Raw genomic sequence first — 12,581 nt, forward strand, 5'->3', positions numbered from 1 at the left:
GCCAGGTAGCTGAGGCAGGACCTGACCAGAATTACTGAAGGACCAGGAGAAGGCTTTTTCATTTGCATAAATGATAAGACCTGCAACAGCACACCATTAGAATATACTGTAAGCTCATACATGTTTTAAAACCTGACACAAAAACCCGTAAAAAACAAAGATGCAAGGCAAATAAATCATTTACAGTTGAGTGAACAGAAATGTGGCCCATATGTCAGACTCCACTTGAAGGCGTTTCAAACTGACATGCAGTGGAAACGATCTGTTGTGTATCAGCTGACAGCCGCTGAAAGACATCAGAGGAGTTTTTGAGGAGATTTCTGCAGTGCTGGTGGAAAAGCTCGGTGCCAGACTCAGATAAAAGCCTGCTGTTTTCTTCTGGGCCCACGCTTTGGTTCCTTACTCTCATAATTACATAACTTACATATCAGATTAATTGTAGCTACTGGAAAACAAGCCTGCAAGAGTTCGTCCTCTAAACTCTTTTAACATTTTGGTTGATAAACAAAGTTGGAACAGTATGAAAAATGCAAACTTACTTGCATTTTCATTTGATTACAGCCAGTGTGAACTCAAGCTATTTCATGTTTCATCTGCTTACTTTCATTTCATTAACAATTTACAGTACATCCATTCCTGCATTCAGCTCTGCTATACATTACAAAACAAAAGAAATTGGGCTCATAAAACATGTAGCACTTTGTAATGTTGTAATTCCTTCTCACAACAACTAAAAAAAGTTTAGGCACAGAGAATAACAAGTGTTTCAGGCAGAGACTGTAAAAAAGATGGACGTCGTGTCTCCGTTCCCATTCATTTAGTGAAAATGGAGCCAAAATCTTCCTCCATGTTGGTGATCCTGAAACCCGAGTTTGCGCAGTAGAGACCAGAGGAGGGAGAACGACTGTGGAGAGACAACCTACTCATTTAAATAATCCCGTCCCTGAGGGCTGCCTCGCAGTCACAGACTGCAGAGCGGGGCGGAGCGGAGCTGACGGTCTGTTATTGGTCCCGCCCATAACCAGCCCTTTTACAATAACCACACCTTTTTTGAATAGAGCTGAATAACGTTTTAAAAAAAAAAAAACAATATAAGCAGAGGTTACACTAGCTTTCACATTTAAATAATGAAGGTAGAATTACAGTATATTGGAAAAAAACGTGATTGAAAGTTGTCTGTTTTGCCATTGAAACCTATGGGGATGGGTGGGGTTACACAGCTTTCTGCAACCGAACAGCAGGGGGCGCCCGACCTGTGGTGGCTTCACTTTGGAGAGACTCTGGACTCTGTCCAGCAATACACAGTCTATGGTTTCAGGTGTTTTTTTTTTTTTTCTCATTCTTCCTGCAATCTAGTCTTGGGGTCGTTATTGCATGTTGCAAATTGCCATTCAAAAGTGCTGCGTAGTCCAAGTCTAGTTTTAGGCTTAATCTCTGTTTGGTAACACTGCCACATATTATCCTACCTTTTCTACATTATAGGAACTAGTTACATTTTATTCAATTTTTAAATACATGACAGCAAAGCCAAAATTTCACACTTTCTAAAAATAGTTGTGGAATAATAAAAAAAATGTTGTTTTTCTACACATAAACATATGTTTCAGTTTTTCACTGTTTTCCAGCCATAACCGCACACATGTAGAGGACCCTATACATGCTTTTATTGTGGTCATTTCCACCTCTGTAGCGCTGTCTAAGGTTCAACTGTGCTATAGGCTCAGCCAATCAGCTCAGTCCTGTCCCGCCCCTAAACCCATACATCATTATGTTTCCCTCCCAACATTTTTTAGCCTTTTTCAAATGTGAGCTGAGGGTGGAGTCAGCAAAACTCAGGGGGATTAATGTCCCTTTAAGACCCAGGTGCACTCTGACCTTGGTGGATTGCTATTTTAATGGTGCAGGGCTTCTGTGCTTTTCAGCAGAGGAAACTGACCTACTCGTTCACACTGTAAAGGTGCGTGAGCATGTGATTTATGGGAACAGCCATTTTTTTTGTATTCTATTCATTGTCGATGTTGTGTAAAGTTGGGTTAGTGCACTGCTGAATGTCCTTGTGTGTGTGTGTGTAAGGAGCGTGGCTGTTCGTGCATTGAGCGTGCACGGCGCAACTGCGGTTGCCAAGATAGCAATGAACGTCTGAATGTTGAGTGTTGTCTATGTTGTTTTCAGTCAGTGGAGCACCTGTTTTTTTGTTGCCAAGATAGCAGTATGCCAGAAATTTACCTGAACTCACTTCCTTTGCAGACCACACCCATCGTTGTAAATATATTCCTTAACTCTGACGCTATTTTAATGGCATTCAAAAAGGTGTTATGTAATAAAACTCAACAAAAGAAACCATTTTTTAAAAATCAGTTACTGTGAAACAACCAACTGTCCACAAAAACTGTAACAGTCTACAAGCTAGCAACCTTAAGTGCAAAATATATATAATACTGCTGCTTAAAATGGCCAAAAGGACACACATGAACACGAAACACACATCACATCAGAGAGCGCAATCTGAGAAACAGATAAACGAAGACAGAAACCCAATAAACTTTACAGGTTTCACTCATTTTCACCAAAATTGTCAAATAAAGTAGGAAATGGACACTAGGGGTGTGCCATATCGTATCGTACGTGATAATATTGCCAAAAAAAAATTATATTGTGAACGATATTATACCCTGAAATATTGTGCCATATCACACACCCCTTATTACCTAATTATCACATCAGAGTACTACTTTTTTGCCGTTTTTAGCAAATGAAAATGAAAAATATCTCTCCAGTATCATTTATTTCATTTATGATATATGGAAATATTTGGAGTGCATTACAAGTATCATGATATTCTGAATTATTATTGACTACTGTTACAAATCTGGTAAAATTATTTTTTTTAATATCTCAGTTAGCCATATCATATGGCATACAACAATAACATTCTAAATAATTTTTATAATTCAGTGTTTTGTCGTTATCGTGAAAAGTATCGTTATCGTGAAAATACCATGAAGTATCGTGATATTATTTTAGAGCCATATCGCCCACCCCTAATGGACACACAGCACTAGATACATATACAGCTATTTACCATATCAGTGCAGAACTAACTATACTATACCTCACATATATAACATCATTAACATTTCTATCAGTTTCCGTTTCCATTATTTTGGTCATTTTTGTTGACGATAATGACCTTGATAAAGACTGTTGACGGGGTGTAAGATAGCAATGAGCATCGTGACACACCTTGTGCAGTGTGTAAGATAGAGCCCAGAGACATACTTGTACTTGTGTGCACATACTTTCGCTCGCTGTCACACATCCGTGCTCACAGGAGCTGTCGGATCAGATGGTGTGATCTGACAGCAGAGTGGAGCAGCGCTGAACGGTAGTTTAATGCAGATTGATCAAGAAATGTGCTGAGCCTCATTTGTCATGCTGAGCTTGTGTGACCAATACACACTGAAGGACTAAATGAGACTTCATTATAAGATTTAGCTCAGCGAGATATCTTCCCAAGAACACTGGAGGGCAAGGAGATCGTATCAGTTATTAGTCACAGGCCTGGGCTGATTGCAGAACACTTTCATCTAATACATAAAATACATAGAGAAACTATTTTTATCTTCTGTAGCAGGTTTGACTTGCCTTAAAAAAACAAAAATGCACATTTTCCTCAGAGCTGGAATAGCAAAAAAAGAAAAAAATAAACATATTGTTTAGTGTTAAGCACTTAATCCCATATGGCAAGCAAGACATGCATGTCTTTCCCTCCCACAATGCTATAGAGCTGAAAAATAGCATGAAACGCTTGCTAAAAATGGACCTAATGTGGATTAAGAAAAGGATGTTATGTGAATGAGTATGTGTATAAAAATATACTGCATTTTATTTGATGTTTACCTTCAGCTGCTGTAGCTGTGGAACTGTAGTGTAAGATTGTGGTGCACAAGTCAGGTAAAGTCAAGTCAAGTCCAGTCAAGTGTATCATCAAATACTGTATGTTCACAATATTGCACAATGCACATACCATAATAGCAAAAGCATCAAAGCACACAGACAGTATGTAGTGAAACAAATGAATTCTTTCAGTTTTACAATGTTTTCCAGCCTTAACCACACATAGACACACACTTGTACTTGTGTGCACATACTTTCACTCTGTCACACATCTGTGCTCACAGGATCTGTCAGACTGGAGGGTGTGAACAGCACTGAACAGTAATTCAATGTTCACTACCGTGAAATGAATTGGTCCAGGGATGTGGTAAAATGGCATATTACAGTGTAGAATAAAGTATATAGCATGGTATCATACCTTGTGTAAAATAATAATAATTTCTAAAACATGGTTGTGTATCTTAGGGGAATAAAATGTTAATAAAATTGAAACACCAGACAGATAGGGGTGACGCTTGCCGAATAAAAGGTAAAGACTGGTTTATTTACAGAGCCGTAAACAGGATAACACAACCAGATAACAGATTGAACAGAACTCACAGTATAAACAGAAGACGTAGTACAGGAAACAGTCCAAGAATCGAAGCCAGAGAGACAGTCCGATAATACAACAAATCCGATAAGGGCAAAGACAAAAAATAACAAAATAGTCAGTGTCTGTTAGCACAAAGAACCTGATTTCCTCAGAGTGTAGGGCACTGACGTTCATCTTGACTGGAAGGGTGGTGTGGGAGATGGTTCCCTGTCCAATTGCTGTCCCATCCACCGCAGACATTTTCACAGGCTTATCCAGGGGTTCTACTGGAATCTGGAGTTGTGGAACCAGCTGCTCATTAATAAAGTTGCCCTCGGCACCGGAGTCTATTAGTGCTGGAAACACAGAAGGAGAAACTGACTGGCAGAGCAGAACAACAGAAATAAAAATAGATTTGGAAATCATGTCAGAGCAGTGACCGCTTACCCCTTTAGCGTGTGGAGAAGATTCCACACGCTTTCCCGAGTATTCAGCAGGTGGCTCGTATGGACGGTCCGGGTTGCCATGGAAACCATGGGATAGCCCACCGCGGGACAAGCCAGAAGTGTTATTGTTATTATTCAATACTCGGGGGGGCCGAATCTGACAATTTCGGAGCATATGTCCAGTTCCACCACAATATAAACATAAACCAGCCTGAATGCGTTGTTGTCGTTCCTCTCTTGACAATCGAGTAGTGTCAACTTGCATGGGTTCCTCACGGGTCGATGAAGTGGCAGCTGGGTAAAGTGAGGTGGAGAACCGAGGAGTAAATCCAGCAGAGCGAGGAGTAGCCAAGTGAGCAGCTGTAGCAGTATTCTTATGATCTCCTGACAAATTTCGTTTAAGCTGATCCAGTCTTATAGCCAGAAGAAATCAAGTCATTTAGGGGAAGACCATCATCCTTGCAGGCTAACTCAGCTAAAATGTCCGACCGTAAACCCTTACGGAACATGACACGCAGAGCTGGCTCATTCCATCCGCTACCCGCCGCTAGGGTACGGAAATCCAGCGCGTAATCTGGTACAGAACGATTCCCCTGGTGTAAACGGACCAATAACTCCCCCTGAGATTGTCCTTGATGGGGATGATCGAAAACAAGCTGAAATTCGCCCAAAAATCGTTCATAGGTGCCGTTCTCCACCATAGGCCAGATAGCAGTAGCCCAGTCCAAAGCTTTACCGGTCAAATGTGAAACAAAAAACGAAATGCGAGCTCTATCAGTGGTAGATGGCATGTTGGCAAAATATAACGACATCTGGAGCAAAAAACCTCTACACAGATCCGGAGAACCGTCATATTTATCCGGTTTACTCACAGAAAAAACAGTCGCTGCCGGAGATGTATGAGCTAAGCTAACCGGGGCCTGGCTAGCGGGAGCTAAGCTAGCCGGGGTGGCTACGCTCAGCTGGGCTAACTGAGCTGAGATACCCTGGAGACTAGCGGTTATCTGGGCTAGCTGGGAGTGTTGCTCGGTTTGCTGGGCGGTGAGAGAGCTAACAGAGTGAGTTAGACCCTCGAACAGCTGGCTATGCTGCCCGAGCATTCTCCTCTGGTTATCAACAGCCTGCTGTAAATCCTTAAATTCGGCCATCACAGCTTTCGGCGAGGTATTATGAAACACCAGACAGGGGTGACGCTTGCCGAATAAAAGGTAAAGACTGGTTTATTTACAGAGCCGTAAACAGGATAACACAACCAGATAACAGATTGAACAGAACTCACAATATAAACAGAAGACGTAGTACAGGAAACAGTCCAAGAATCGAAGCCAGAGAGACAGTCCGATAATACAACAAATCCGATAAGGGCAAAGACAAAAGGCAAAATCCGTAATACAGGAAAAAGGGTCATAACAAAAGGGCAGTCAGAAAATGGTTTGGAAAAACGCTCAGTACGCAACATGAGTCGGCAATACCTCGCAAGGAACCTATGCTAACAGAACCCTATACAGTTGTGGTCAAAAGTTTACATACACTTGTAAAAAAACATAATGTTATGGCTGTCTTGAGTTTTCAATAAGTTCTACAACTCTTATTTTTCTGTGATAGAGTGATCGGAACACATACATGTTTGTCACAAAAAACAGTCATAAAATTTGGTTCTTTCATAAATTTATTATGGGTCTGCTGAAAATGTCACCAAATCTGCTGGGTCAAAAATATACATACAGCAACAAAATTTGTCAATTTTGGTGATGTAGCGAGTTGTGTCAATCAAATTAGCTTCATGTCATGGCCTCTTCACTTCTTGTAAGTGATTCTGATTGACTACAGCTGTTGACTTCTCATGAGCCCATTTAAATAGGGCTCATTTGACCCAGTGATTAGACTCAGCTACAAAAGCTACAATGGGAAAGTCAAAGGAACTCTTTGACCTGAAACTCTTTGATCTGAAAAAGCGAATTATTGACTTGAACAAGTCAGGGAAGTCACTTGGAGCCATTTCAAAGCAGCTACAGGTCCCAAGAGCAACTGTGCAGACAATTATACGCAAGTATAAAGTGCATGGAACAGTTGTGTCACTGCCACGATCAGAAAGAAAACGCAAGCTATCACATGCTGCCGAGAGGAGATTGGTCAGGATGGTCAAGAGTCAACCAAGAATCACCAAGAAGCAGGTCTGCAAGGATTTGGAAGCTGATGGAACACAGGTGTCAGTCTCCACAGTCAAGCGTGTTCTACATCGCCATGGACTGAGAGGCTGCCGTGCAAGAAAGAAGCCCTTGCTCCAGAAAAGGCACCTTAAGACTCGGCTGAAGTTTGCTGCTGATCACATGGACAAAGATAAAACCTTCTGGAGGAAAAATTGAGCTGTTTGGCCACAACACCCAGCAATATGTTTGGAGGAGAAAAGGTGAGGCCTTTAATCCCAGGAACACCATGCCTACTGTCAAGCATGGTGGTGGTAGTATTATGCTCTGGGGATGTTTTGCTGCCAGTGGAACTGGTTCTTTGCAGAAAGTAAATGGGATAATGAAGAAGGAGGATTACCTCCAAATTCTGCAGGAAAACTTAAAACCATCAGCCCGAAGGTTGGGTCTTGGGCGCAGTTGGGTGTTCCAACAAGACAATGACCCAAAACACACATCAAAAGTGGTAAAGGAATGGCTAAACCAGGCTAGAATTAAGGTTTTAGAATGGCCTTCCCAAAGTCCTGACTTAAACCCCATTGAGAACATGTGGACAGTGCTAAAGAAACGGGTTCATGCAAGAAAACCATCACATTTAGCTGAACTGCACCAATTCTGTCAAGAAGAGTGGTCAAACATTCGACCTGAAGCTTGCCAGGAGCTTGTGGATGGCTACCAAAAGCGCCTAGTTGCCGTGAAAATGGCCAAGGGACATGTAACCAAATACTAATGTTGCTGTATGTATATTTTTGACCCAGCAGATTTGGTGACATTTTCAGCAGACCCATAATAAATTTATGAAAGAACCAAATTTTATGACTGTTTTTTGTGACAAACATGTATGTGTTCCGATCACTCTATCACAGAAAAATAAGAGTTGTAGAACTTATTGAAAACTCAAGACAGCCATAACATTATGTTTTTTTACAAGTGTATGTAAACTTTTGACCACAACTGTATATACAAAACATAGAATTACTATGAACCAGAACAACTTAGAACACAGGTGAGTCTGAACGAGGGAGCGTGACGCGATTGGGTGAAGGTGAGCGGGTGACAGTGACGTCATCACCAGTGGGTTCATGGGAAATGGAGTTCGGGAGTGTGAAAGGAGAGACTGGAGACGTAACGAAAATGACTTCATGCACAAATTAAAAGCAGCTGGGCTCGCCAATAATCCGTCAAAATTACCTAAGAGATCTAAGAAAATTACCTAATGATCCATGGACATCAACATGTGCACATTTTATGTACACTACCGATCAAAAGTTTTAGGACATCCCTATTTTTTTCTGTTTATTTTTGGCATTTAACCTCTTCAGGTCCAGTAAATAATGGAATAACCTGAAGTGGTACAAAATTCAGTCAAATATATGGTACAAATTTTTTTTTCTGTAAACTACCTGAGATTTTAAGGGAAAAACAAGTACATTCAAAACTAAAAATGACTAATTTTAGAATTTTTAACAATTCTGTGGGTAACAACTAACAGCTGGTCTGCTAGCAATGGAAATAAACTGAGCTTTGGAAGAAAATGCAAAAAAAAAAAAGTTAATTTACAAAGCGTTTGTATGTAGTAAAGCAGTGCTGGATAAACAGATGGTATAAACTCTAAAACCTGCAGGGCAGTGCTTCTCTGCGCTAATTAAAGCATGTTTAAAGCATGAAGCTACAGATGCATCTCAAGAAATTAGAATATTATTGACAAGTTACTTTTAGTTCAGTAATTCAGATCAAAATTAAAATTATATATTATATAGAAGTATTACACACAGAGTATTTTAATTGTTCTTTTTTATTGTTAATAATTATAGCGTACAGCCAATGAAAACCTCAAAATCAGTGTCTCGGAAAATTGGACTATTATATACTGTAAGACCAATTGGTACTTTTGGCAGTGTGGGCAGTGTGCCAAGTCCTGCTGGAAAATGAAATCTGCGTCACCATAAAAGTTGTCAGAAGAGGGAAGAAGCATGTAGTGCTGTAAGTATTTGTGGGAAAACAAAACTGCACTGACTTTAGAATTGATGATAAAACACAGTGGATCAACACCAGCAGATGACATGTCTCTCCAAACCATCACTGATTGGTGGAAACTTCACACTAGACCTCAAGCAGCTTGAACTGTGTGTCTCTCCACTCTTCCTCCAGACTCTGCTAGGGTAAATGTCTATTCACTCTGGTACAGTGCTTTATCTATCTGCCTTTTAAACTGATTAAGGTGCTTAGCAAACCTGCAGTTTATAACAGTAGGTTCTTTTATACTTACCTTGTTTATCCTGAACCAAAACTGCTGGTATGAAAGTTGCCTCAGACCATGATCTGGAACAAAAGAGGTGATTATGGTCTGGATAAAACTGGGCCATGGATTGTTCGTTTTCAGTAGGAAAACACTTTTGAATGGTTCAGACACTTCTGGGCTAATTACAGGAAGTCGAAGCAGGCTATTGCCACCCACTAAACAACAGAGGGAAGAAAGAAGCACACTGGGACAATTATATCTGTCAGCAAGAGTGTAATCGTTGCATAACGAGGATGTTCTTTTGTCAAATTGGAACGGATCTCCAGTCACACAGTTAAAGTTTCTCATAATATGGGCAGTTTAGTGGAAGTAAACCAATCTGTCCAGTTATTTCTTCTGGGAAAGCTGATCCATCTTATTGACAAAACCCAGAGTACCAAGTATAGGGAGATGCAGCCATGCAGTGTAAATTAAAAAAAAATAAAAATGAGATTTGCCTTTAGTTACACTGCAAAATATTTTAATAAAAGTAGGTTGAATGACAGTTGTAATGAAGTTGATTAAGAAAAAGCCTTAACAGAAGTCTGAGCTAGGGCTGGGCGATATGGCTCAAAAACCATATAATGATATTTTATGGTATATTTGTGATACCGATAGTCTTGGCAATATGACAGTACATTGAATTTATAAAAATAGTAATATGAAGACTATACTACTGTAACAAAAATATTTTGTTTTATTTAGTATAAATGTAATTGTTTCATACATAGAAACATAAAAAATCTATGAATGTTTGTCTATTTTGTAACCAGTAACTTACCTCAAACATGATTTTCTATAAAATAATATTATGGTAACAAAATTAAAATGTAGCAAAGAAATCTACCACAAAATTAAAGTGCAGGATATATAGTTGTTTAATTTAAGCAAACAATACATTGCAGATAAAATATAACAATTGTAAAAAAAAAAAGTAAATAAACAAGAATAAATAGCAAAACAAATACAAAAGCTTTTAAGAATAAAAAAAAAACACTTTTTTATCATGTTAATTTTTTGGGTCAATATTATTTTGTATGATATGATATGCACACCCCTAATCTGGGTATCAATCAATATTTTTGTGGAAATGTGGTAACAAGTTGTACTTGTCAGTCATAGAAAGCAAAAATCATAGAAAGCAAAAATCATAGAAAGCAAAAATCATTGAAATCAAAAATCATAGAAATCATAGAAACAGTATCTACCTTCCTGCATGAAAGTGAGGGAATTCTGAGAAATATTGATGTAATTATGTGATGTTTAACATGTAGTGTCCCTCAAGCCTCGATCTGCTGTGACAAATCTCTCTCTGTCTCTCTTCCTGCAGGAGTACCAGGGCTCCTCTGTGTTAGGGCAGTTCGTGACACGCTTCATGTTGAAGGAGACGTCCAGCCAACTGCTGTCTCTTCAGATGTCTCTGCAGTGTGCCATGGAGGCCGTGGAGGAGCAGAGTAGCCCTGCACCGTGAGAAACACACACCCACACAAACACACACACACACACACACACACACACGCATTATTACTGCAGATCTTTTTATGAGTCTTGGATGCATTCATAACTGCATTTTTATCTGGCTTGGCTACCTGGATTTAAGTAAGTAAATGATGTGGGGTTGGTTGATGCTGCAGTTGGTCTGCAGGTTTAGGTTCAGCAACAGTATGTGCTGAAAGAATGAGGTCAGCTGACTTCCTGAATATACTGAATATAGACCAGGTTATTCCATCAATGGATTAGATTTGTTCTTCCCTGATGATCACGGCCATATTCCAAGATGATAATGTCAGTATACATGGTGCTGGAATTGTGAAAGAGTGATTCAGGGTGCATGAGATCATCATTTTCACACATGAATTGAGAGAGTTCACCACAGAGTCCAGACCTTGGAGTTGCTTGAACACAGAAACTCATTCCATGAGTCTCTCTACTGTTCTCTACTGTTGTTGATCTAATCTGAAGCTACATGAAGTTTGGAGGTGTGTAGTGATGAACTCTGAAGCTACATGAAGTTTGGAGGTGTGTAGTGATGAACTCTGAAGCTACATGAAGTTTGGAGGTGTGTTGTGATGTAGTGACTCTGCAGAAAGTTGGTGCACTATGTCGCTGTCGTTCTCAGTCTCTTCCACTGTGTTATAATATCACTGACAGTTGGCTGTGGAATATTTAGTAGTGAGTAGTGAAATTTCACGACTGGACTTGTTGCACAGGTGCTACATCCTATCACGGTACCACTGAGCTCCTGAGAGCCTGAGACTCATTTGTTCACTAATGTTTGTAGAAGCAGTCCCAGCATGACTAGCTGCTGCTTTTATTATTATACACCTGTGGACATAAAATTGATTGGAAACTGAATTCCTATTTATTTTTGGCAATATCTCGATTTTCACATTTTTTGTTCTTGTGTAAATGTAAAAAGACTACAAAATCTTTTTATACTAACTCTCAGTGAGATTTAAGCTTTTTTCTTCTTGCTGTAAAGTTGACATTATAGAGATATAACTCCATTTGCTTTAGCAGTGATGATTTGCAAGTGTCTACAGTATAAGTAATAATCATTTTGGAAGTCTGACCCTAAAGCTCATCCTAGCGTTAACCTCCGGAAACAAAAAGAAATGTTTTAAGTCCGATTCTGAGTCAGAACTTGGCAGGTCTGCTCCTCAGTCCTCCAGCCTACCACAGCAAGTTAAAGGGTTGTGTAACGTGGGAGGTGTGGAGGTGGGACACAAGTGCTAGTGTTGTTTGTGAAAGTCCATGGTGACAAAAGGAATTGTACTTCTACAAGGAAACGAACAGACAGACAGACTTCTAGAGGCCCTAGAAAACTATAAAACACACAGGAAGACACAAACATGGTGTACATTACACTCTAAAAAACAGAGGTACGATATGAGTACTTTTTTGTACTTAAAGGTACACTCTTCATAATTGTATCCTCAAAGGTACAATATTGGTCTTTACAGGGTCAGATTTGTTCCCTCTGAAGTACAAAGTAATTTCTAACAGCAATAAGTACAAATTTGTACCATTTAACCAGACAAAGGGTACATTCAGTATTCTGTATCACTGTACTAATAAACTATATATATTTTAATTGCACATTTTTTTTTATTTGAAAGCCAGACAATTTTGGATCATCAAGTTTTTGAGCCATATTTAGTTGATGATAATGTTTATAATCTTTATAATCTTTACTG

General features: G+C 39.5%; 1 protein-coding gene across 1 annotated transcript in view; it reads left to right on the forward strand.

The window, feature by feature from the left end:
* necab3 (N-terminal EF-hand calcium binding protein 3) overlaps window positions 1-12,581 on the forward strand; it is an 85,513-nt gene that overhangs the window by 56,035 nt on the left and 16,897 nt on the right. Inside the window, exon 6 of the mRNA XM_049479500.1 lies at window positions 10,715-10,851. Within this exon, the coding sequence (XP_049335457.1) occupies window positions 10,715-10,851 (137 nt within the window). The remainder of the gene's footprint in view (window positions 1-10,714; window positions 10,852-12,581) is intronic.

This window comes from Astyanax mexicanus, chromosome 5, assembly GCF_023375975.1.
Source record: "Astyanax mexicanus isolate ESR-SI-001 chromosome 5, AstMex3_surface, whole genome shotgun sequence".
NCBI classification, from domain to species: domain Eukaryota; kingdom Metazoa; phylum Chordata; class Actinopteri; order Characiformes; family Acestrorhamphidae; genus Astyanax; species Astyanax mexicanus.